Source organism: Somniosus microcephalus, chromosome 6 (genome assembly GCF_052327205.1).
Source record: "Somniosus microcephalus isolate GS21.2 chromosome 6, FLI_Smic_1.0, whole genome shotgun sequence".
Taxonomy (NCBI): Eukaryota; Metazoa; Chordata; class Chondrichthyes; order Squaliformes; family Somniosidae; genus Somniosus; species Somniosus microcephalus.
In genome coordinates this window covers 236,690,417-236,716,203 of record NC_140992.1, presented here as the reverse complement: position 1 = coordinate 236,716,203, position 25,787 = coordinate 236,690,417, and the positions used below count along the sequence as shown (strand labels likewise).

The 25,787-nt window shown below is 44.0% G+C and overlaps 1 protein-coding gene across 1 annotated transcript in view; it reads right to left on the bottom strand.

Annotated features, from left to right (window-relative positions):
* tdrd12 (tudor domain containing 12) overlaps positions 1–25,787 on the bottom strand; it is a 139,787-nt gene that overhangs the window by 74,446 nt on the left and 39,554 nt on the right. Inside the window, exons 14-15 of the mRNA XM_085991576.1 lie at positions 8,339–8,495; positions 1,877–2,004 (exon numbers count right to left, since the gene is read on the bottom strand). Coding sequence (XP_085847702.1) covers positions 1,877–2,004; positions 8,339–8,495 — 285 coding nt within the window. The remainder of the gene's footprint in view (positions 1–1,876; positions 2,005–8,338; positions 8,496–25,787) is intronic.

Below are 25,787 nucleotides of genomic sequence, written 5' to 3'. Positions count from 1 at the left end.
TAGACCAGCTCCCTGGGATTTTGAGAAATGCCTGGCAGATTTGCATAAATTTTGCTGCCATCACCAAGAAGCTGCACTCCCCCCGACTGAAGAACGGAGGGAACTAAAAGCGTGATCCCCATTCCATCCACAAGTTGCCCAGATACTGAAGATAGCAGGCCCTAAATCCTTCGTCTGACATTACTGTACTGGTACAAGATTGTAGAGCTTGTACTTTTTACTTTGTCCGTCTCAGAAGATGTGAAAAGTGACAGGTCAGAGAAATGCCAGAGAGGATGTGGACAAGATCATAGTACAATTCTGAATTGTAGGACATGATGAAACAACCTTCTAGGTTGGAACATATACCAGCCCAAAAAAATCTCCATTCAGGAAAACTGTTATTGATCTGAAATGCATGGACATGATCCTAACTTCTGAAAGGTTTAATCAGATTGTAAAACTAGTGGCTGCATTACAATCAAATTGAATGTAGAGGTTTCTCATGACTAATGAAATGATATGTATAGTCAGTTATGCAAAAGCAAAATACTGCAGATGCTGGAAGTCTGAAATAAAAACAGAAAATGCTGGAAATACTCAGGTCAGGCAGCACCATCCTGACAAAAGGCCATCAACCTGAAACGTTAACTCTGTTTCTCTCTCCACAGATGTTGCCTGACCTGCTGAGTATTTCCAGCATTTTTTGTTTTTATTTATAGTCAGTTACTTCGATGCCCTGAATATACGTATTGGAAAAGCAGTTGCTTCAGTCATAACAGGATAAAAGTGCTCAAGACTGGTTTAATAACAGAAGTGACCCATTCTATTAACTGCAGAATACACAAATTGCTTCATTAAACAAGGTCGCAGCCCAAAAAAATTATTCCCTCCATATGTTGTTACAAAAAGTTTGCATATTTTATTGTTATAGTGGTTGGTTCTTTCATTTTTACTTTGAATCTCTGAGTCAAAAATGCTACCATCAACAATGTCAATGACGGTGAGTTAAAGAGAAACAGAAAGCAGCAGTTCTGATCCATCTTAAATACTTTGGTCTTCCCCACCTCCAAGTTTTAATGTGTACCGACCGGGCATACTTCCGTACCCTACCAAAGTAAATAATGATCCCATTTCCTACACCAAGTTATGCAGGATTGAATCCCGGAATCACAACAGAAATTACAATTCCAGATGCCTATCAGTGTGAGCTTAATTTCCCAGAAAAACTGGTAGGGCTTCACTGTCTGAGGCAGATGTCTATTCCGGGATTTTAGAAGCAGTCCAAATTTCCATTTTCCACAGTGGAAAACAAGCCTATGACCTGTCAATACCACACCAATGTTAAAAATTCATCATGCAGGAAATGTCTACATCTATGTTCAATGAGGACCCATGATTTTTTTCTTCTGTCCCTCTAAGCCATGCACCAATAGTGGCCAAAAACAACCACGGTGGAGCTTTGTGCCAATTAAGAGGATGTGCACAATATAGGGAGCACTCTACAACTTTTCTTTCTGCAGAAATGTGCCTACCTTCTCTTCAGCACCTCTACACAGAGGAGAGGCTGCAATCAGGAGTGCAGTTATGTCTAACATCTAGAGTCACAGGCATGAACCCAGATGCCCACTGCTCCATGGCTTCTCACATTGGTCTTTCAACTAATGTACCTCTTAATATACATCTTTTTACTAAACACAAAGTCAAAAAAATCTATCCTTAGATCATGTGCCCCACACTGCTTAATTCAGGTCCTCTGGTGGGTTTACAAGGAAATTATAAAATCTTAAACCTGTAAAAGTTTAGCCTCAATAACAATGATGCTGCAACCAAATAATCAAATCAACATTAAGAATTTTGACTAATAGTCTACCTATTTGAATAAAACACTACTCACTTCATCCATTGCTTCATCAAATAGCATATCAACTCCATCCAATACCAAATGGCTGAGTCTAATGAAAAATAGGCAGTGTCTTTGAAGGACCCGTACAAGACTGTGCGGAGTAGTAACAACTACATCACCTGCAATTAAATTTATGTTTTAAAGTTAAGATTGAAAAATTTTCAGCAACAATGAGACATTAAGTACTGCACCATGAATAATTGTTATTATGAGGAAAAATCCATATTCGACCAAAGTATTATTTTGTAATCACTAAAATGTGGTGCTATCAATAGATTTGTTTACTAACATCAGTTTTGTGATTTAAGTAGCTGTTCATAATTTATTTAAAATGAACTGTACAAAATTTAGTTTAAAAAAGTTTAGCAAAATACAACTCCAAAAATCAATCTATTGCTCTGCTGGAACCATTTTGCTTATTCAATGAAATGTAATACCTGTACTAGATTATAATTTTCTGTTAACAGCAAATTCAGTTTACCAAGATAATGCTTATATCAGGAACTGATTATTATATTAACAGATATGGATAAGTAGCCTTTAAACGGGTAAAATCTACAAAAGTACAACAGATTACTCAGACGTCTCATTCAGATTCTACCTTTTTTTTTAGCCAGCAGTCTGTCCAACAGAACTCAAAAAATTGTACATAACTAAAGTTTTACACACATACAAGATATATATCACACACATAAAACATTATTCTATACTCTAATTTCTATCAGTACTTTCTAAATTACTCATTAGAAAAATACACTTACAAAGGGTGCCAAAATTATAGGAATAATTATATTGTATTTTCAATATTCAGAATAATATTTTGTTTTAAAAAACTATTCACCTCTTCCTGCTTGCCTCACTATGATGCCCATATTCAGGTTCCCAGCATCATTTTCATTTCCCTACTGCCTTGGCACCAAGCCTGTAAGCCTCAAATTGAGGTTATATAACTCTCCATCTGTTTTCTTTAAAGTTTTTCATCTCTGTCATTCCCCATCTAAATACCTCAAACATTTAACTAAGTTCAGCAAAACAACTGCACATTTGGATCAGAATTAATAACTTCACAGAAAAAGAGCCAACCACAGAATATTTTATATTTCTGAGCAGAATATACTTAAGTGGGTTATCCAATATTCATATATCTGGGGGTAAGTTTAACCCCCAAAAACAGATGGGAAGTTAAAATGCTAAAAATTAGAAACAGGTCCCCAACCTGCCTTGAACCCATCCAATTCCGGTTTTAACGGAGGTGGGACAAGGGATGGGCAATTGATCCGCTTCCAGGAGAAGGGCTGGTCATTGAAACCTTTAAAGGAGCCTCCAATTTAACAGTATTTTTATTTTTAACCACAGTCAGCCAGGTTTCCCGGGCCTCAGGAGACACAGCAGGTAAAAGGAGGCAAGGAAGGCCGGATCCATCAGTTAAGTGCCTTTAAAGCATTGCTTGTGGGCCAGGAGGAGCAGGAGAGTTTCCCCCCCCAGCCCAACGAGCTACCCAGTGAAAATTGCACCCCCCCCCCAGTGCGATCACCGATACCCCCACATGACCCCCCCATCTCTCCCTCCAAAATCTCTCCCTGACCCCCCCCCCGCATCTCTGCCCTCGATTTCTCTCCAACGCCCCCTGCGATCATCCCCCGACCCTCCAAACCACACTGTACCCACTCCTTGCAATCACTTCCCCGAGCAGCACGAAACCTACCTGCTCTCTCGGCTGCAGCCTCTTCTGCAACATTCCCTGCCCGACAGGGAGCCAAGCCTGACAATCAGGCTGGCTTCCGAGCGGGGAACCTGTTAAAAACAAACACGCATGCCGTGGAATTAAAACTCCACGCCCGACCAGAACCCCTCCCCCACACTTGGAAATCTCGCCCCAGTAAATATCAGTGCCATAGTTTCACTTTAAACAAAAAAATTTTAATGCAATTTTAGCTATTTTATTTTAGATGCAATGAGTGCACTGCCAAATACCAATTAGAAGGCGAAGCATTAAAAACAGAATATCTGCAAACATTCTATGAATTTCATGCTTTTTCTTTGGCCTTTTCTTTATAACGGGAAATTGTTTGTTACATTACAACGTTTTATTAGCCGAGATTAATGGTTACATACAGTGTAGACTTTTTTTTATTCATTTATGGGATGTGGGCATCGCTGGCAAGGCCAGCATTTATTGCCCATCCCTAATTGCCCTCGAGAAGGTGGTGGTGAGCAGCCTGCAGTCTATGTGGTGAAGGTACTCCCAACAGTGCTGTTGGGTAGGCCGTTCCAGGATTTTGACGATGAAGGACCGGCGATATAATTCTAAGTCAGGATGGTGTGTGACTTGGAGGGGAACTTGGAGGTGGTGGTGTTCCCATGCACCTGCTGCCCTTGTCCTTCTAGGTGGAAGAGGTCGCGGGTTTGGGAGGTGCTGCTGAAGAAGTCTTGGCGAGTTGCTGCAGTGCATCTTGTAGATGGTGGTGGTGGTGGAGGGAGTGAATGTTTAAGGTGGTGGATAGGGTGCCAATCAAGCGGGCTGCTTTGTCCTGGATGGTGTTGAGTTTCGTGTGTTGTTGGAGCTGCACTCATCCAGGCAAGTGGAGAGTATTCCATCACACTCCTTACTTGTGCCTTGTAGATGGTGGAAAGGCTTTGGGGAGTCAGGCGAGACGAGATGCTCGCCGCAGAATACCTAGCCTCTGACCTGCTCTTGTTGCCACAGTATTTATGTGGTTGGTCCAGTTATGTTTCTGGTCAATGGTGACCTGCAGGATGTTGATGGTGGGGGATTCGGCGATAGTAATGCCGTTGAATGTCAAGGGGAGGTGGTTAGACTCTCACTTGTTGGAGACAGTCATTGCCTGACACTTCTAAGGCGCGAATGTTACCTGCCACTTATCAGCCCAAGCCTGAACCTGGTCCAGGTCTTGTTGCATGTGGGCATGGACTGCTTCATTATCTGAGGAGTTGTGAATGGCGCTGAACACTGTGCAGTCATCAGCAAACATCCCCATTTCTGACCTTATGTTGGAGGGAAGGTCATTGATGAAGCAGCTGATAATGGTTGGGCCTAGGACACTGTCCTGAGGAACTCCTGCAGGGATGTCCTGGGGCTGTGATGATTGACCTCCAACCACCACAACTATCTTCCTTTGTGCTAGGTATGACTCCAGCCAGTGGAGCGTTTCCACCCCCCCGCCCCAACTGATTCCCATTGACTTCAGTTTTACTAGGGCTCCTTGATGCCACACTTGGTCAAATGCTGCCTTGATGTCAAGGGCAGTCACTCTCACCTTACCTCTGGAATTCAGCTCCTTTGTCCATATTTGGACTAAGGCTGTAATGAGGTCAGGAGCAGTGGTCTTGGCGGAGCCCAAACTGGGCATCAGTGAGCAGGTTTTTGGTAAGTGCCGCTTATAGCACTGTCGATGACACCTTCCATCACTTTGCTGATGATTGAGAGTAGACTTATGGGGCGGTAATTGGCCGGGTTGGATTTGTCCTGCTTTTTGTGGACAGGACATACCTGGGCAGTTTTCCAGTGTCGGATAGATGCCAGTGTTGTAGCTGTACTGGAACAGCTTGGCTAGAGGTGTGGCTAGTTTTGGAGCAAAAGTCTTCAGCACGATAGCTGGGATGTTGTCAGGGCCCATAGCCTTTGCTGTATCCAGTGCACTCAGCCGTTTCTTGATATCATGCGGAGTGAATTGAATTGGCTGAAGACTGGCTTCTGTGATGTTGGGGACCTCAGGAGTAGGCCGATATAGATCATCCACTCAGCACTTCTGGCTGAAGATGGTTGCAAATGCTTCAGCCTTGTCTTTTGCACTCATGTGCTGGGCGCCACCATCATTGAGGATGGGGATATTCCTGGAGCCTCCTTCTCCCGTTAGCTGTTTAATGGTCCACCACCATTCATGACGAGATGTGGCAGGACAGCAGAGCTTTGATCTGATCTGTTGATTGAGCGATCGCTTAGCCCAGTCTATAGCATGCTGCTTCTGCTTTTTAGCACGCATGTAGTCCTGTGTTGCAACTTCCCCAGGTTGGCACCTCATTTTTAGGTACACCTGGTGCTGCTCCTGGCATGCTGTTCGACACTCCTTATTGAACTAGGGTTGGTCCCCTGGTTTGGTGGTAATGGTAGAGTGAGTGATATGCCGGGCCATGAAGTTACAGATTCCGGTGGAATACAATTCTGCTGCTGCTGATGGCCCACAGCGCCTCATGGATGCCCAGTTTTGAGCTGCTAGATCTGTTCTGAATCTATCCCATTTAAGCACGGTGGTAGTGCCACACAGCACGATGGAGGGTGTCCTCGGTGTGAAGACGGGATTTTGTCTCCGCAATGAATGTGCGGTGGTCACTGCTACCAATACTGTCATGGCATCTGCGATAGGTAGATTGGTGAGGACGAGGTGAAGTAGTTTTTTCCCTCGTGTTGGTTCTCACACCACCTGTCGCAGGCGCTGACTGGCAGTTATGTCCTTCAGGACTCGGCCAGCTCGGTCAGTAGTGGTGCTACTGAGCCACTCTTGGTGATGGACATTGAAGTCCCCCACCCAGAGTACATTCTGTGCTCTTGCTACTCTCAGTGCTTCTTCCAAGTAGTGTTCAACATGGAGGAGTACTGATTCATCAGCTGAGGGAGGGCGGTAGGTGGTAATCAGCAGGAGGTTTCCTTGTCCATGCTTGACCTGAAGCCATGAGACTTCATGGGGTCTGGGGTCAATGTTGTGGACTCCCAGGACCACTCCCTCCCAACTGTATACCACTGTGCCACCACCCCTGGAGTTTGGGAAACTGGCTGAAAGGTATGATTCTGTGAGTATGACTATGTCAGTCTGTTGCTTGACTAGTCTATGGGACAGCTCTCCCAATTTTGGCACAGTTCCCCAGGTGTTGGCGAGGAGGACTTTGCAGGGTTGACTGGGCTGGGTGTACTGTTACGTTGTCCGTAGCCGGTGCTGAGGTCGATGCCAGGTGGTCCGTCCGGTTTCATTCTTATTATGTTTTGCAGCGGTTAGTTACAACTGAGTAGCTTGCTCGGCCATTTCAGAGGGCAGTTAAGAGACAACCACATTGCTGTGGGTCTGGAGTCACATATAGGCTAGACCACATAAGGACGGCAGATTTCCTTCCCGAAAGGACATTAGTGAACCAGATGGGATTTTACGACAATCCAATAGTTTCATGGTTACCATTACTAATACTAGCTTTTTATTCCAGATTTATTTAATTAACTGAATTTAAATTCCCCAGCTGCCATGGTAGGATTTGAACTCACGTCTCGATCATTAGTCCAGGCCTCTGGATTACTAGCCCAGTGACATTACACTACACTACCATGTACCTTTAAACAAAAAGTCAACACACTGGAAAATTAACTGGGATTTTTGAGACTGATTTGAATAAAATGATATAAAATGTCAATTATTGTCTTTAAAACAATGTAATTGGGACCAAGGGACAGAAACTAAAGAAGGAAGTGTAAAATTTCAAATAGATTGGCTAAAGCACAGGAGGAAGAGAAAAGTCCTCGAAAAGACCATTACTACAGTTGACCAAATGGTACTCCAGTTGAAGTGATGCCATTACAAGAGTCCATATAGAAAGGAATTACTCACTAACAGAAAATAGAATATACTGGCCCGGAATTTGCGGTCAGTGGCGAAGCGATGGCGCTTGCCGCTGACCTTGAAGAAAGCTGCCCACAAAGACCTCGCGATCTGTGTGGCGAAAACCTGAGCTTTATCGACCTTAATTTGATTGTAGCGCTGTCAAAAGGGGATCCCTAGCGTACTGCAGCAGTGATGTCATCCAGCTGTCTAACCAGCCAATTACTTTGAAGAATTCTCAGACAGCAAACCAGGAAATAAAAAGCAGCGATTATAAATTTTTTTTTAAGTGAATTGACAAGAGAGCGAAATAAAGATTGGGACACACACATTGGGTTAAGGTAGAAGCTGAAATAACAAACAAACTTTACAAAAAATAAAAATTATTTTAAAAATCTAGTAATTGAGAAATGTGACATTCCACAAATATAAAATTAGATTTTCAGGACCAGAACAGTTGTTCAGCAGTTAATACACAGTTACAACCCCAGTTACAACTATTCCAACAAGGATTAACTTTTTATGGGGTGTTTAACAGCAATATTAGATCGGAAAAGCTTACATTTGTCAGTTTAACTGATTTCACCGATTGCAGTATACGGGGAGTTCCACAGCTCAGCACGTGGCAGAGTAGCAAATGGCTACCTGCAACCTCAGGATTTCTGTATTTATCTGCGCTTGCGCAAATCCTGAAGCTACGGTCAGTTTCAGAGGGGTGATGACAGTGAATGTTGACAGTTTCGTCGTTATTACCACCGCAAAATCTGAGCCATTAGATTTTGCATAGTATTATTTCTCGTCAAAGACCCGTAGTTGCTTAGAATCAATCTGCTATAAATGGTACACTTACATCCTTTGACAAGCTTTATTTTCTTAGTTTCTTCTGGATCTTGTCCAACCAAAACCAACGATAGATAAAGAGGTCGAGAAAACCTTGTTAAGTCCATTAAGATCTGGCATACAAAATGGGCCTTCTGTTGTCCAGGGCATACAATTATTGCTAATGGCTACCATGCAAAAAAAAAAAATATTGTTCAGTTAACAGTACTTGCATAAAACATTTTTTTTAATTTTTTTTTTTTTAAATTTAAACAAAACTACAGGTTAATGCTTTACCCCAGGTATCAAAACTCATCTATCTGCCTTAAAGCTTACTTAACCTTTACTCCCTTAGATGAGAACCCCAAAATTAACACTGATGTTAACACTAGAAACGCAACTTACTATTACACATCCCAGAATCCAGTAAATCTCTGGAGCCCTCAAGAACTTGCCCAATGGACAGGGAGAATTTTCCTTCCTCTTCCTCCCTGCACATTTTAATCTTTTACTTGCCTGCCTCCATTCCATTTCCTACCCTTCTAAATGTCTGGAGCAGTCCACTAGGAAGCGTGTAAAAAGAAATGCAGGCAAGAAAATCACAAAGGTTATACAGTTTTGCAGTATAATTCTATTGAAAGTTTCTAATTTAGATTGTAAAAGAATAGATGTGTCAGTTCAATTAGGTAAAATCAGTAGGAAAGCTATCAAAAGTCAGTCAGTCAGTCAGTAGTGCTCTGATCTCTGCATTAGCAAATGTGAGAAAGAAACTTACTGTGCAGAAATCATTACCTAATCTCACTGGCAAATGTAGTTTTAAAATCTTGGCCTATTTTATGGCAGTCAGGATTGAAGAACTTTGTGGTCGGAAGCTCAGCTGGGGGTCGACCAGGTCGCTGAGGTTACGAACAGTCTTGTTTGGCCAAATACAGTGCCTGAGGGGGGTGGAAATGGTGGTAAGGGTACGGAGTTTGTGGCTGGGGCCAAAGACGACAGCTTTGGCCTTTCTAATGTTTAACTGGAAGAAATTGTGGCTCATCCAACAAATACTAGCAGCTTCCAAAAAGGTGGGGTCCCAAAGTCCCACTAACTTGCAAGAGAGGATTACAGTGGCACTTTTGACTACAAACCCAATTAGAGAAAAATCTCAAGTCATGCCTCTGAACAACTGTTGACAAAACAATTTAGTTTTATCCAGTAGTGGTCCATAAGGATTTTGATCATTCAAAGTCCTTGTATAACATCATGGAAATTAACTGCAATACAGTAGCCCCTAAGCTCAGAATTGATGGAAAGGCCATGTCATTCGTCCACAAGGCAAAATTAACATTTTAGAAATAAATGCAATGTACTCAATCATTACTTGTCATGCTCACTGGTGAGAAATTCCTTTGTTCTGCACCTACAGGGTAATTACATTTCATTTGACAAACAGCCACAGAATTCTCTTTGTTCTAATTGGAACTATGTTCTACATCAATCCTAGGACCATAGTAATCAAACTGGAAGCCAAAACAAAGTTAGAATTCGCTAGCAACCAGGCTCCACGCAAACCAGTTAGAAGTGCTTAAACTGGAGATTGAAAAGCAATGGTGCAAACTCAAGGTGGAAGCTGAAGAGATCAGTATCATTTGAGCCTGCAGAGAGAGGTGTTTACGTGCTGAGTGGGGTCCCAGACAATTAAACACCCAACTCTGAATAAAATAACTTGAGTAAATCTAAACTTATTCAAAATTTTAATGAAGAGGATCATGACAGATTAGAGACCTGTTATTTCCAATCACAAACATTAGGGCCCTGAAATTGTTTAACTGTTCCAGTGAACTCCCGCAATAAGTTCAATAGGTGTCTGCCTAACGGCCGCAACCCAAATATGGCAGATCCCTACAAGATCATCAACATAAAGGGGCGAGAGGTGGGTCTCCCTTGGTTAAAAGTTCATTCACCTCAGAGCTCAGTTGGGATAAAGGTAAGCATCAGCACAGGTCCACCTGGTCTCACCAGATATCTGGCTAAAACAGTTCTCCAGGGAGGAGCTGAAGCAATTTGGGCACAGCTGGTTTAAGTAGTTGGTCCTAAATTGATCACTGACACCTGGTATAGGCCTCCAGGTTAGGGGGCTAACCCAGGAGGGAGCACTTTGTGCACAAATTAAAAAGGGCTACAGAATTAGGTACTGTACCTGTAATGGGAGGATTTTAATTAACCAATCATTCAATCGTCTTAGAGAACAGAAAAGTATTGAGTGGGGCTGAATTGAAATATTTGTGGATATTATTAATGATTATTTTATCACACCACATGCTAGAGAATACCAAGGAAAATTATTTACTAGACTTCATCTTCAGCGATCTTGGGATGGAACCAGATCACCATGATGGAGAACACCTGCGTACGTGACCCTAACATTATCAGATTCAAGTTGATTAGCCTGGTCTGTTGAAGCAGACCTTCGCACAAGAAAAAGTATTGCACTCAAATCATAACTGGTATGTAGAGTGATATTTAAGGAAACTGAAGCCATCATAGGTGGGAGATTGAAGTATGGGGAGATAGGTAATACCATTACTTAATGATGAGGAAATTAGCAGAGTTTTCTTCAATAGATCTGATGTGCAATGCAGCTTATGATGCAGTAAAACAAGCTATTCTCACTGCTTTTGAACTCATGCCAGAAGTATATAAGCGTAAATTTTAAAATGTTACAAAAACTGGTAAATTAAAAAGCAAAAACTTCTTGACAACACCTCCCAAACCCGTGACGTCTATCACATCACATTAAAGGGTATGGATATGACCAAGAAACCAGGACCCTAAATTAGATGTCCCACACTAGACAGCAAGTGGGCAATTCACCAAACGAGATGATCGGCCGAGATTCTGATCCTGAGACTACATCAACTGCACTACCCTCATCCACACACCTAGTCACCCCCTCGAAAAATTCAATCAAATTGGTTAGACATGATCTCCCCCTGACAAAGCCATGCTGACTATCCTTGATTGATCCTTGCCTCTCCAAGTGGTGACTAATTCTGTCCCTCAGAATTTTTTCCAATAATTTCCCTACCACTGATGTTAGGCTCACTGGCCTGTAATTCCCTGGTTTACCCTACTACCCTTCTTGAATAATGGTACTACGTTAGCTGTCCTCTGGCACCTCCCCTGTGGCCAGAGAGGTTCTGAAACTTTGTGTCAGAGCCCCTGCAATCTCCTCCCTTGCCTCACACAGCAGCCTGGGATATGTCTCATCTGGGCCTGGGGATTTATCCACTTTCAAGCCCGCTAAAACCGCTAGTACCTCCTCTCTCTCAATACTAATTTGTTAAATTATATCACAATCCCCCTGCCTGATTTCTATGCCTACATTGTCCTCCATAGTGAACACAGATGCAAAATATTCATTTAAAACCTCACCTACATCTTCCGGCTCTACACAAAGATTGCCACTTTGGTCCCTAATGGGCCCTACTCTTTCCCTGGTTACCCTCTTGCCCTTAATATACTTCTAAAACACCTTGGGATTTTCCTTTAATTTGCCCACCAGTGTTTTTTCATGCCCCCTCTTCGCTCTCCTAATTTCTTTAAGTACCCCCCTGCACTTTTTATAATCCTCTAGGGCTTCCACTGTTTTTCACAGAAATCACAGAAACCCCACAGTGCAGATAGAGGCCATTTCGGCCCATCGAGCCTGCACCGACACATATCCCACCCGATCCCCGTAACCCCTACACCAACACATATCCCACCCTATCCCCGTAACCCCACGTATTTAATCCCCCCTAACACTAAGGGTCAATTTATCATAGCCAATCAACCTAACCCGCACATCTTTGGACTGTGGGAGGAAACCGGAGCGCCCGGAGAAAACCCACGCAAACACGGGGAGAATGTGTTAGTCCTTTGTATCTGCCAAAAGCCGCCCTTTTTTCCCTAATCCATTCTTGTATCTCCCTTGACATCCAGGGTTCCCTGGGTTTGTTGGTCCCACCCTTGACCTTTATGGGAACATGTTGGCATTGTACTCTCTCTATTTCCTTTCTGAAAGACTCCCACTGCTCTGATGTGAATTTTCCTACAAGTAGCTGATCCCAGTCCACTTTGGCCAGATCCCGCCTTATCATGTTAAAAATCGGCCTTCCCCCAAAAAACCTTTATTTCCGTTCCTTCTTTGTCCTTTTCCACGACTACCTTAAATCTCACTGAATTATGGTCACTGTCACCAAAATGCTCTCCTACTGACACTTCTACCACTTGCCCAGCTACATTCCCTAGAATTAGGTCCAATACCACCCCCTCTCTTGTAGGACTTTCTACATGCTGGCTCAAAAAGCTCTCCTGGATACACTTTAAGAATTCCGCACCCTTTAAGTCTTTCATACTCTGACTATCCCAGTTAATATTGGAGAAGTTGAAATCCCCTACTATTATTGCCCTATTATTTCTACATTTCTCTGAGATTTGCCTACATATCTGTTCCTCCATCTCCCCCTGACTGTTAGGGGGCCTATAGTACACTCCCAGCAAAGTGCTTGCCCCCTTTTTGTTTTTAAGTTCTACCCATATGGCCTCATTAGAGGAACCCGCTAATATATCATCCCTCCTTACAGCAGTAATTGACTCCTTGATTAATATTGCGACACCCCCTCCTCTTTTACACCCCCCTCTGTCTCGCCTGAAGATTCTATACCCATTGAGCTGCCAGTTCTGCCCCTCCCTCAACCATGTCTCTGTGAGAGCAACAATATCATACTCATGTGTTCATCAACACCTTCAATTCATCTGCCTTCCTCGCAAGACTCCTTGCATTAAAATAAATGCCATCCAGCCTTGCCATACTCCCTTGTGCAGTTACATATTTGCTCTGCCTTCCAGGCCGACTTGTTTTTTCCTCTATATTTGGCTATGCATCACCCCCTACTATAGCTCCACTCCGTATCCCATCCCCCTGCCAAGTTAGTTTAAAACCCCCCAACAGTACTAGCAAACCTCCCCGCAAGGATTTTGGTCCCGTTCCGGTTCAGGTGCAACCCGTCCGACTTGTACAGGTCCCACTTTCCCTAGAAACAGACCCAGTGATCCAGGAAACGAAGCCCTCCCTCCTGCACCAACTCTTTAGCCATGCATTCATCTGCTCTATCCTCCTATTCCTATATTCACTACCATGTGGCACCGGGAGTAATCCAGGGATTACAACCTTTGAGGTTCTGCATTTTAATCTGCTACCTAGCTCCCTAAATTCTTGTTGCAGGACCTCATCCCTTTCTATCCATGTCGTTAGTACCAATGTGAACCACGACCTCTGACTGTTCGCCCTCCCCCTTCAGAATGCCCTGCAGCCATTCAGTGACATCCTTGACCCTGGCACCAGGGAGGCAACATACCATCCTGGAGTCACGTCTGCAGCCACAGAAACATCTATCTGTTCCCCTCACGATAGAATTCCCTATCACTACTGCTCTCCCACTCTTTTTCCTCCCCTCCTGTGCAGCTGAGCCACTCGTAGTGCCATGGACTTGGCTCTTGCTGCATTCCCCTGAGAAACCATCTCCCCCATCAGTATCCAAAACGGAAAATCTGTTGGAGAGGGAGATTGACCCAGGGAACTCCTGCACTACCTTCCTAGTTCTTTTACTCTGTCTGGCGGTCACCCATTTCCTGTCTGCCTGTGCACGCTTTTCCTGCGGTGTGACCATCTCGTTAATGTGCTATCCACAAAGATCTCAGCTTCGCGGATGTTTCACACTGCTATAACCCCTGGAACTCAAACAATATCCCATTGAAATCGTACAGTGGTGCCAGGAAGTAGATCTCCAGTTGAGCAATCTTTAAAAATGGTACAAAAAGTTTCAATCAGGGAATAATTCATTTTGATTATGAACCCAGCTTCTTCAATGTCAAGATTTTTTGGACTACAGATGCCTTAGATGTTTTATAAATACATAAAGAGCAAGAGGATAACTAAAGAAAGAGTAGGGCCTATTAGAGACCAAAAAGGTAACCTGTGTGTGAGGGCAGAAGACGTGGGTATGGTTCTTAATGAATATTTTGCGTCTGTCTTCACAGGAGAGCGACGATGCAGACAGTGTAGTTAAGGAGGAGGAGTGTGAAATATTAGATGAGGAAAAACATAGTGAGAGGGGAAATATTAAAGGGTTTAGCATCTTTGAAAGTAAATAAATCACCAGGCCTGGATGAAATGTATCCTAGGCTGTTAAGAGAAGCAAGGGAGGAAATAGCGGAGGCTCCGAGTGACCATCATTTTCCAAACCTTTCTGGCTACAGGTGTGGTGCCAGAGGACTGGAGGACTGCTAATGTTGTACCGTTGTTTAAAAAGGGAGAAAAGGACAGACAGAGTAATTACAGGCCAGTCCGTCTAACCTTGGTGGTGGCAAAATATTGGAAAAAATTCTGAGGGACAGTATTATTCGTGAGTCAGACAGGCACGGATTAATCAAGGGCAGTCAGCATGGATTTGTTAAGGGAAGGTCGTGTCTGACTAACTTGATGGAACTTTTTGAGGAGGTAACAGGAGGGTCAATGAAGGCAGTGTGTTTGATGTAATCTACATGAATTTTAGCAAGGCTTTTGACAAGGTCCCACATGCAGACCGGTCAGGAAAGTAAAAGCCCATGGGATCCAAGGGAAAGTGGATCCAAAATTGGCTCAGTGGCAGGAAGCAAAGGGTAATAGTTGACAGGTGTTTTTGTGACTGGAAGGCTGTTACCAGTGGGGTTCCGCATGACTCAGTACTAGGTCCCTTGCTTTTTGTGGTACATATCAATGATATAAACTTCAACATAGGGGGCATGATTAAGAAGTTTGCAGATGATACAAAAATTGGCCATGTGGTTGATAGTGAGGAAGAAAGCTGTAGAATGCAGGAAGATATCAATGGACTGGTCAGGGGGGCAGAAAAGTGGCAAATGGAATTCAATCTGGAGAAGTGTGAGGCAATGCATTTGGGGAGGGCTTACAAGGCAGGGAATACACAATAAATGGTAGAATACTGAGACGTGTAGAAGAACAGCAGGACCTTGGAGTGCATGTCCACAGATCCCTGAAAGTAGCAGGACAGGTAGATAAAGTGGTTAAGAAAGCATACGGGATACCTTCCTTTATTAGCCAAGGCACAGAATATAAGAGCAGGGAGATTATGCTTGAACTGTATGAAACACTGGTTAGGCCACAGCTAGGTAGAGTACTGCATACAGTTCTGGTCACAACATTACAGGAAAGATGTGATTGCACTAGAGGGGTTACAGAGGAGATTTACGAAGTTGTTGCTAGGACTGGAGAATGTTAGCTATTAGGAAAGATTGGATAGGCTGGGGTTATTTTGTTTGGAGGGGAGACTTAAAATTAGGTGTATAAAATTATGAGGGGCCTAGATAGAAAGGACCTATTTCCCTTAGCACAGAGGTCAATAACCAGGGGGCATAGATTTAAAGTAATTGGTAGAAGGATTAGATGGGCGTTGAGAATTATTTCACCCAGAAGGTGGTGAGGGATCTGGAACTCACTGCCTGAAAGGGTGGTAGAGGCAGAAACCCTCATCACATTTAAAAAGTACTTGGATATGCACTTGAAGTGCCGTAACCTACAAGGCTACAGTCCAAGAGCTGGATAGCTTTTTCGGCCGGCACAGACACGATAGGCCGAATGGCCTCCTTCTGTGCCGTAAATTTCTATGATTCTATGAAACACAAATAAACTGTTGCCTTGAAAGGGACAGATATTAAAGGCACTGCAGTCAAACTGACAAGCACTGAAAGCTGAGGTTAGCTCAAAAGGGAATGTATATTTTACAATATACTTACAAATCATAATTACTTGGGAGTAATAGAGCAGTAAATAAAGAATAACTGATGCAGATTTTACTACTGGAGATAAAACAAATACCACTACATGGAACAAAGGATAATAATGTGTTGACCACTTCAAAAAATTAAGTTAGCATTTGCTGACCCAGAATTGCTCTTGTTATGCAGATTATGAAGGTAGTGTTCAGGGCCTTCAGTTGCTGGGGAAATCATGTTTGACAAATCTATGAGTTTTTTGGGGGGTGTAATGAACAGGGTTGATAAGGGGAAAATCAGTGAATGAAGTAGAATTGGATTTTTAGAAGGAATTCGATAAGGTGCCACACCAGAGGTTGTTACACAAGATTAGGGCTCATGGGATTGGGAGCAATATATCAGCATGGATTGAGGATTGGTTAACGGACGAAAACAGAGAGCAAGAGTAAACGGGTCATTTTCAGGTTGGCAGGTTGTAACTGGTGGGGTGCCGCAAGGAACAGTGCTTGGGTTTCAGCTAATCTCACTGAAACGTGTAAAATTCTTAGAGGGCTTGACAGGGTGATGCTGAGAGGCTGTTTCCCATGGCTGGAGAGTCTAGAACTAGGGGTCAGCCATTTAGGACTGCGATGAGGAGAAATTTCTTCATTCAGGGGGGTTGTGAATCTTTGGAATTCTGTACTCCAGAGGGCTGTGGGTGCTCAGTCATTGAATATATTCAAGAATAAGATCAATAGATTTTTGGATACTAAGGGAATCAAGGGATAGGGCAGGAAAGTGGAGTTGAGGTAGAAGATCAGTCATGATCTTATCGAATGGCAGAACAGGCTTGAGGGGCCGTATGGCCTGCTCCTATTTCTTATGTTCTTATGTAATACCTCAATAGATTAGGGAAGTCAAGACTGCAATGAAGCAAAATAAACTGTTCTGGCAGCAAAGTTACAAAGATTACAAAAGTTCAGCTTGCACAGAGAAAGGTTACACTAAGACAGAAGTTGAAGTCAAATTTCTCATTTTTTACTGTATTAAACGTCCAAAAACAGATGAACACAAAGTTAACTAACAAAAGTTTCAGGAGTGAAAACAGCAAAAAGGAAGCAAAGAACTCTGGCAAGAACCCTCGGACATAGTATTTATACTGCAGGAGACAATTAGTCATACAGCACAGAAGGAGGCCATTTGTGTGGTGTATGTGCCTTTAAGAGCAATTGTGGTGTATGTGCCTTTAAGAGCCCCAGGTGTGCGTAATGCCGGTAATTGCCACTTGGGCTATATAAGCCTGTGTATTGTGTATATCCTTTAGAACCCCCCCCCCCCCAGACTTGCTTAGTAAATACCTATGAACCAACTCCTGTCTTCAGTGTCTTTATCTACACACGGACACTACAGTGGCGACGAAGTGGAAACGGACTTACCTGCAATTCGGCAGCACCTCAAGGACATCGATTCCTCCAGCGTCCAGAAGACTCAAGGAAGTAATAGAAACTGTGGTTTCACCAGCTGGCCAAGCTGGTGGCAGGTACTGCGCTAATCCTTCCTGGGCGTCAGGCTGGGGCTCCAGCGGCGGGCTCTACAGCTGAGACAAGCAGCGAAATCGGAGGCAAGCAATAACGGACTGGGAGGGTGCACTCGGGAGACGGCCGGCGCGGCAAGCAGGTCAGCGTTTAGACCTCCGTCGGGAACGAGTCTCCAACAGTGAATAAACGGAAACCACAGTAAAACAGCGTTGTTATCGGTAGCAGCGGCGGGAAAGCGCAGGAAGCGCCATATCGTTGCTGCAGAGAAAAAAAAAAAGCGTGGAAAGCGCCATATCTTTTTTTGAAATGCCTAAGTCTGGCAATATTGATGCTTTTGATAACGAAACAGAGCCTAACTTTGGCAATATTGATGTTTTTGATAACAAGATAGAGGATTGGACCACATATGTAGAAAGGGTGGAGGTGTTTTGCACCGCAAATGGAATAGAAGATGAAAAAAAAACTTCAGTGCTTCTGGATCTAATGGGCGTAGAAACATACAAGCTGTTACGCAACTTAATCACTCCAGCCGAACCGATGGACAAGAATTTTGAGGAGATTGTTGATACCCTACACTGCCAATTCGAGGCAGGACTGGCAGATTCTCTGCAAGACAAATTCATCTGCGATCCCCTAAGTGTAGAAACACAAAAAAAAGGTATCTTCTGGAAAAGATTTAACACTGGACAAGGCTTTCAGTGCAATACGAGCAGCAAATATACAGCAAAGGCCACAGGACTTCGGCACCCATGAAATGACACGGGGTTTCAAGAGATGTTATCGCTGCGACAGATCCAACCATGACCAGAGGGATTGCTGGTTCAAAGAAAAAGCATGCAGGCGATGCAGAAAGATGGGACACATTCCACGTGTATGCCGATCTGAAAATAAAAAATCCACTAACGGGAAAAGAATCAATAAGGAAAAGCACAGAAAGGTACAAATGATGACGGACAGTAGCTCCAAAGACCAGAAGAGCGATAGCGACTCCGGGAACAAGAGACTAAGCTCTCTCAAATTACATAATGTAATTGCCAATGAAGATTACCAGACCATTTGGGTTACCCTCATAATAGCAGGGTCCCCAGTTAAAATGGAGCTAGATACAGGATCAGCTCTAACCGTAATAAATCGACGAGATTACGAGAGGCTATTTTCGCATATACCTCTAAAAGACACATCCATTATCTTAAAAACATATACGGGGCAGAAAGTATACCCCAAAGGAAAAATAAAGGTGCCTGTGGTATACAACGGCAAAGAAATACAAAAGTTGTATTTATACATTCTACAAGATGGTGGTCCACCGTTGTTGGGACGTGAATGGATAAGGAAGATACGTTTAGACTGGCACTCCATTCAGGCACTGACGGTGACCAGTAAGGAAAAAAACAATGATGACATCATACCTGAACGATTAAAAGACATCTTGGCCAACGCCAAAGAAGTGTTTCAAGAGAAACTAGGAACCTTGAAAGGCATCACCGCCTCAATAAAAGTGGAAGATGCAGCAATTCCAAAATTTTTTAAGGCAAGACCGGTGCCATACGCAATACGTCCGGCAGTCGAGGCAGAGCTGAAGAATTTGGAAAAGGCAGGCGTATTATCCAAAATAGATTGGAGTGAATGGGCAACACCCATCGTTCCAGTCATGAAAAAAGCATTGAAAAATAACTCTGAGGAACAGAGAAAAATTCGCATCTGTGGAGACTTTAAGGTGACTGTAAACCCGGTCCTTCACACAGTACAGTATCCTCTTCCGAGGATAGAAGATATTTTCGCCTCACTATCCGGAGGAAAACGTTTCACAAAAATTGACTTGGCACAGGCATATCTACAGATGGAGGTTGAGGAGACCTCTAAAAAGTATCTCACAATAAACACACACAAAGGCCTGTACCAGTACAATCGACTGGTTTTTGGAGTAGCATCAGCTCCAGCTATCTGGCAAAGAGCTATGGAGCAAGTCCTGCAAGGGATTCCGGGGACTCAGTGCTACCTAGACGACATCCTTATAACAGGAGAAAACGACAACGAGCACCTTGCCAATTTGGAGCAGGTGCTCACTAGGCTGAAAGAACGGGGCCTACGAGCAAATCGCCCCAAGTGCGAATTTTTCCAAAATCAGATATCATATTGTGGCCACATAATTAATAAGGAAGGGTTGCATAAGTCACCTGAAAAAATTGAAGCAGTTATAAAAGCCCCAGCACCTGAAAATGTTTCACAATTGAGGTCATTCCTGGGATTAATAAATTACTATCATAAATTTTTACCGAACTTATCAACTATTCTACACCCTCTTAATGATCTTCTACACACAGGAGTGATTTGGAAATGGAACGAAGACTGTAAACGTGCCTTCCATAAATGTAAAGACTTAATCACATCCGAGAAAGTTTTGGCTCATTACAACCCATCACTACCAATCAGACTGGCGTGCGATGCATCCCCTTACGGCATAGGAGCGGTATTGTCCCATAGATTCCCTGATGGCTCGGAACGGCCGATAGCTTTTGCGTCACGCTCATTGAACTCAGCTGAGCGTAACTATTCCCAGATAGACAGGGAAGCACTCAGCCTGGTATGGGGAGTGAAGAAATTCAACCATTACCTACACGGACAAAAATTTACCTTGCTGACTGACCATCAACCCCTCATCTCCATATTCAACCCTAAGAAAGGTGTCCCCATTATGACGGCACAAAGACTACAGAGGTGGTCCCTTTTTCTAGGGGCACACCAATACAACATTGAATACAAAGGGTCAAAACAGCATGGGAATGCTGACGGTTTATCGCGCCTGCCGTTGCCAACGATAGAAGAGGCACCTACAGTAGACCCAGTAGAGATATTCCACTCTACCATAGTGGAATGTCTACCGGTGACAAATTCTGCCATTGAAAGGGAGACAAGAAATGACCCTACTCTCTCTCACGGGTCTACGATTTAACAATGAAGGGATGGCCAGCACATGGCGAACCACTGTTGCCAGCATTCTCGCAAAGAAGAGAACAGCTGTCAGTGTGCCGAGGAACCTTGATGTGTGGATCCAGAGTGGTGATTCCACCCAAACTCCAGGATAAAGTGCTAAAGGAGCTTCACGAGGGGCATCTGGGTGGAGTGAAAATGAAGAACCTAGCTAGGGCGTTTGTATGGTGGCCAGGTATCGATGGAGACATCGAAGACATGACCAAGAGCTGCCTAGGATGCCAGAAGGTCCAAAATGCTCTGCCACAGGCCCCTCTACATCCATGGGAGTGGCCCTCATCTCCCTGGCAAAGGGTGCACATCGACTTTGCTGGTCCATTTATGGACTCAATGTTCTTAATCGCAGTTGATGCACACTCCAAGTGGCCGGAGGTAATAAAGATGTCCTCCACCACCACGGAAAAAACCATCACAGTATTAAGGACCATATTTGCCAGGAATGGGCTGCCGGAACAGATATGTTCTGATAATGGACCGCAATTTGTGTCCGAAGAATTCAGAAAGTTCTTAAAGAACAATGGGGTAAAGCACTACACGTCCGCCCCATACCATCCCGCCACCAATGGATTGGCTGAAAGGTTTGTCCAGACCTTTAAGAAGGCCATAAAGGCCATGGGTAATGAAGACATAAAACTTCAGCACAAGGTGGATAACTTCTTATTTGCATATAGGAATGCAACACATATGGTTACAAACCAAACTCCCGCCATGATGTTCTACAATAGAAACCTAAGATGCCGGCTGGATTTGGTCAAGCCCAACATCCGAAGGGACGTGGAGAACCGGCAGTTTCAGGGCATGAATGAAAGGCCAACTAGGGCCTTCCAGATAGGCCAACCGGTTTTGGCCCGGGACTACCGTACCGAGAAATGGCAGCCTGGAACTATCTGCACACGACTAGGACCACTGATGTATACCGTGGACATCGGAGAAAGCATAATAAGGCGCCATGCTGACCAAATCATCAAGTCATCCGAAAAGGGACAACCTACACCACCACGCTATACCTGTAACGATGAAGTGGAGATACCCATATCTACCTCCGATCCGGTGATACTGGAACCCAATGAACCCGACACTGGCCTTCAAGCCGAATCAGCCTTGCCAGAAGAACCTACTACACCACCAGAAACTACTACACCCCCGAGGCGTTATCCGGACCGAGTCAGGAAGCCTCCTGAGAGACTAACTTATAATTAATTAATACAGCAACGTATATTATTTTGCATATAACATGTAATTAATAATTACTTAAAATATGATGTACTAGTTAGCTAGAAGGGGAGGAATTGTGGTGTATGTGCCTTTAAGAGCAATTGTGGTGTATGTGCCTTTAAGAGCCCCAGGTGTGCGTAATGCCGGTAATTGCCACTTGGGCTATATAAGCCTGTGTATTGTGTATATCCTTTAGAACCCCCCCCAGACTTGCTTAGTAAGTACCTATGAACCAACTCCTGTCTTCAGTGTCTTTATCTACACACGGACACTACAATTTGGCCCATCGAGTTTGTGCCGGCTCTCTGTAGAGCAATCCTGTCAGTCCCATTCCCCTGTTCTACCCCCGTAGCTCTGCAAGTTTATTTCCCTCAAGTGCCTATCCAGTCTCCCCTTGAAAACATTGAGTGTCTCCGCTTCCACCACTTCTGTCGGCAGCGAATTCCAGGTTCTCACCACTCGCTGCGTAAAAAAGTTCTCTCTCACATCCCCCCTGTATCTAATGCCCAAAACCTTAAATCTGTGTCCCCTTGTCCTTGTACCATCAACTAGTGGGAACAGCCTTTCCCTGTCTAGCCTATCCAAACCCGTCAGAATCTCAAACACCTCTATCAAATCACCCCGCAACCTCCTTTGTTCAAATAAAAACAAATCCAGCTTCTCCAACCTGTTCTTGTAGCGACGATCCCCCATCCCTGGAACCGTTCTGGTAAATCTCCTCTGCACCCTCTCAAGGGCCTTCACATCCTTCCTAAAGTGTGGTGACCAGAACTGGATGCAATACTCCAGTTGTGGCCTAACCAGCGCTTTATAAAATTTCAGCATAACTTCTCTACTTTTGTACTTAACACCTCTATTTATGAAGCCCAAGATCCCATATGCTTTGCTAACCAATCTCTCAATATGTCCTGCCACCTTCAGGAATCTATGCACATTAACTCTCAGGTCCCGCTGTCCTTGCACACCCTTTAAAACTGTGCCATTAAGTGTATATTGCCTCTCCCTGTTCCTTCTGCCAAAATGCATCACCTTACACGTCTCTGTATTAAATTCCATCTGCCACTTGTCTGCCCATTCTGCTAGCCTTTATATGTCCTGTTGCAGTCAATTGCTATCATCCTCACTGTTTGTCACATCCCTAAGTTTGGTGTCATCGGCAAATTCAGAAATTCTACTTTGTATTCCAATATCCAGGTCATTTATATATACCAAAAAAGGCAGTGGCCCCAGCACTGACCCTTGAGGAACGCCACTGTCTACCATCCTCCAGTCTGAAAAATAGCCATTTACCACAACTCGCTGTTTTCTGTCCTTAAGCCAATTCCTTATCCAAGCTGCCACTGACGCACCTATTCCATGAGCCTCAAATTTGTTAACCAGCCTTCTATGTGGTACTTTGTCAAACGTCTTCCAAAAATCCATGTAGACAACATCCATTGCATTCCCTTCATCAATCCTCTGTTACTTCATCAAAAAAATCAATTAGATTAGTCAAACACGATCTGTCTTTTACAAATCCGTGTTGGCTCTCCTTAATTAGCTTAAACCTCTCCAAGTGCACACTAATTTTTCCTTGATTATTGTTTCTAAAACTTTAGTTACTAGGATTGTCCTTATACCCTTCCTTGAACAATGGGGTCACATTTTCCACTTTCCAATCCTCAGGCACCTCCCCCACATCTAGGAAAGATTGGAAAATTATGGCAAGCTCTTCCGCTAGCTCCTCCCCCAATTCCCTTAGCAACCTGGGATGCAAGCCATCTGGACCAGGTGACTTGTCCACTCTAAGCATACCCAGCCTTTCTAGTACATCCTGTCTATCAATTTTCACCCCTTCCATTGCTTCTACCTTTTCCGCTTCTACCGATATTTTGTCAGCATCCACCGCCTTAGTAAACACCGATACAAAGTATTGATTGAGTATTCTAGCCTTGCCCTGCGCCTCTAATCATATATCACCTTCTTTGTCTTGAATAGGCCCCAACCCGCCTCTTACTACCTGCTTACTGTTTACTTTCTGGTAGAAGATTTTTGGATTCCCTTTTATGTTAAATGCCATTCTACTCTCATATTCTCTCTCTGCCAATCTTATTTTCATTTTCACTTCCCCTCTCAACTAATTGTATTTGGTCTGGTTCTCTCTTGAAGGATTCATCTGACATGCATCATACACCCTCTTTTTTTGTTTCATCATCTTCTCTATCTCCCTCGACATCCAAGGAGCCCTTTCTTTGGTTCCCTTACCCTTCCCTTTTGTTGGACTGTACCTAGCCTGTACTTGGAACATCTCCTCCTTAAAGATCACCCATTATTCTGTTACAGTTTTTCCTGCAAGTCTTTGGTTCCATTTTACCCTGGCATTTTATCCTTTCGCATCCTATTGAAGTTAGCCCTATTCTAGTTTAGAAGTTCCACTCTAGATTGTTCCTTGCTCCTCTCCATTGTTAATCTAATGATACGCGGATCACTCGTATCCAAGTGTTCTCCCACAGACACTTGGTCGACCTGGCCCACCTCATTCTCCAGCACCAGATCCAGCAATGCCTCCTTTCTTGTTGGGCCAAGAGCATACTGGTCAAGGAAATTCTCTTGAACACATTTCAGAAAATCCTCCCCCTCCTTTCCCTTTACCCTAGCATTATTCCAATCAATATTTGGGTAATTAAAGTCCCCCCAAATGAAGTGGAGGGAAATAATGTTACCATTTATTTACTACAGTTATACAGAGCCTTGGTGAGACCACACCTGGAGTACTGTGTGCAGTTTTTGGTCTCCTTACCCAAGAAAGGATATACTTGCCATAGAGGGAGTGCAGCGAAGGTTCACCAGACTGATTCCTGGGATGGCATGACTGTCGTATGAGAGATTGGGTTGACTAGGCCTGCACTCACTAGAGTTTAGAAGAATGAGAGGGGATCTCGTGGAAACGTATAAAATTCTGACAGGGCTAAACAGACTGGATATAGAATGAGGGGTCACAGTCTCAGGATACAGGGTAGGACATTTAGGACTGAGATGAGGAGAAATTTCTTCACTCAGAGGGTGGTGAACCTGTGGAATTCTCTACCACAGAAGGCTGTGGAGGCCAAGTCACCGAATATATTTAACAAAGAGATAGATAAGATTTCTAGACACAAGGGGCATCAAATGGTATGGGGAGAGAGCGGGAATATGATAGAGAGAGGGGATCACAGCCATGATCATATTGAATGGCGGAGCAGGCTCGAAGGGCCGAATGACCTACTCCTGCTCCTATTTTTCTATGTTTCTATGTCACTCACAATGCTTACTCTGTTTTAAAGTCTCAAAAAGTCCATAGTTGGAGTCTAGAAAGAGGGGCATGATTACAAGATTAAATACAAGAGGTTTAGAACAGAGAGCAAGAGAAACATATTTACACAGAGAGCTGAGAGGCTGCGGAATTCACTTCTAGGGTTACTGGTTGAGGTAGAACCTATGGCCCTGCTATATACAGGAAAGGTTGGGAGGGTACGAGGAGCGCGGTACCGGAGGGGAAATCTGACAAGGCCGGGGACGCAGAGGTCCTGCCGAATTTAACGCCAGGACCTCAATTTTTTTCTTCCGTTTCCTGCCCGGCAGTCAGCCAAACTGGACAGGGTAGTTGGCTATGAAAACCAGCGGCAGGAGCTCACAGCTGGGCTGCTTGGAGACGGACCCTGGCAATCGCTAACCCTAGAAGTGAATTCCACAGTCTCACACTATTACAGGCAAATCGGTCGGAGGTTGAAGGGAAGGTCGATTGCGGGGCAGGTCGGAGATCGGGGTTGGGAGGTTGATCGCGGAGCAGGCCGGAGAGCACTCCTGCTCCTCCTGACCCACAGGGAGTGCTATAAAAAGCACTTACCTTCCTGAGCCGGCAGCTCCCGCATCCCTTTCACTGTCGGGTTTCCAGAGCCCTAGAAAACCCGCCCGCTAGCTGTTAAATTTAAATCAGGC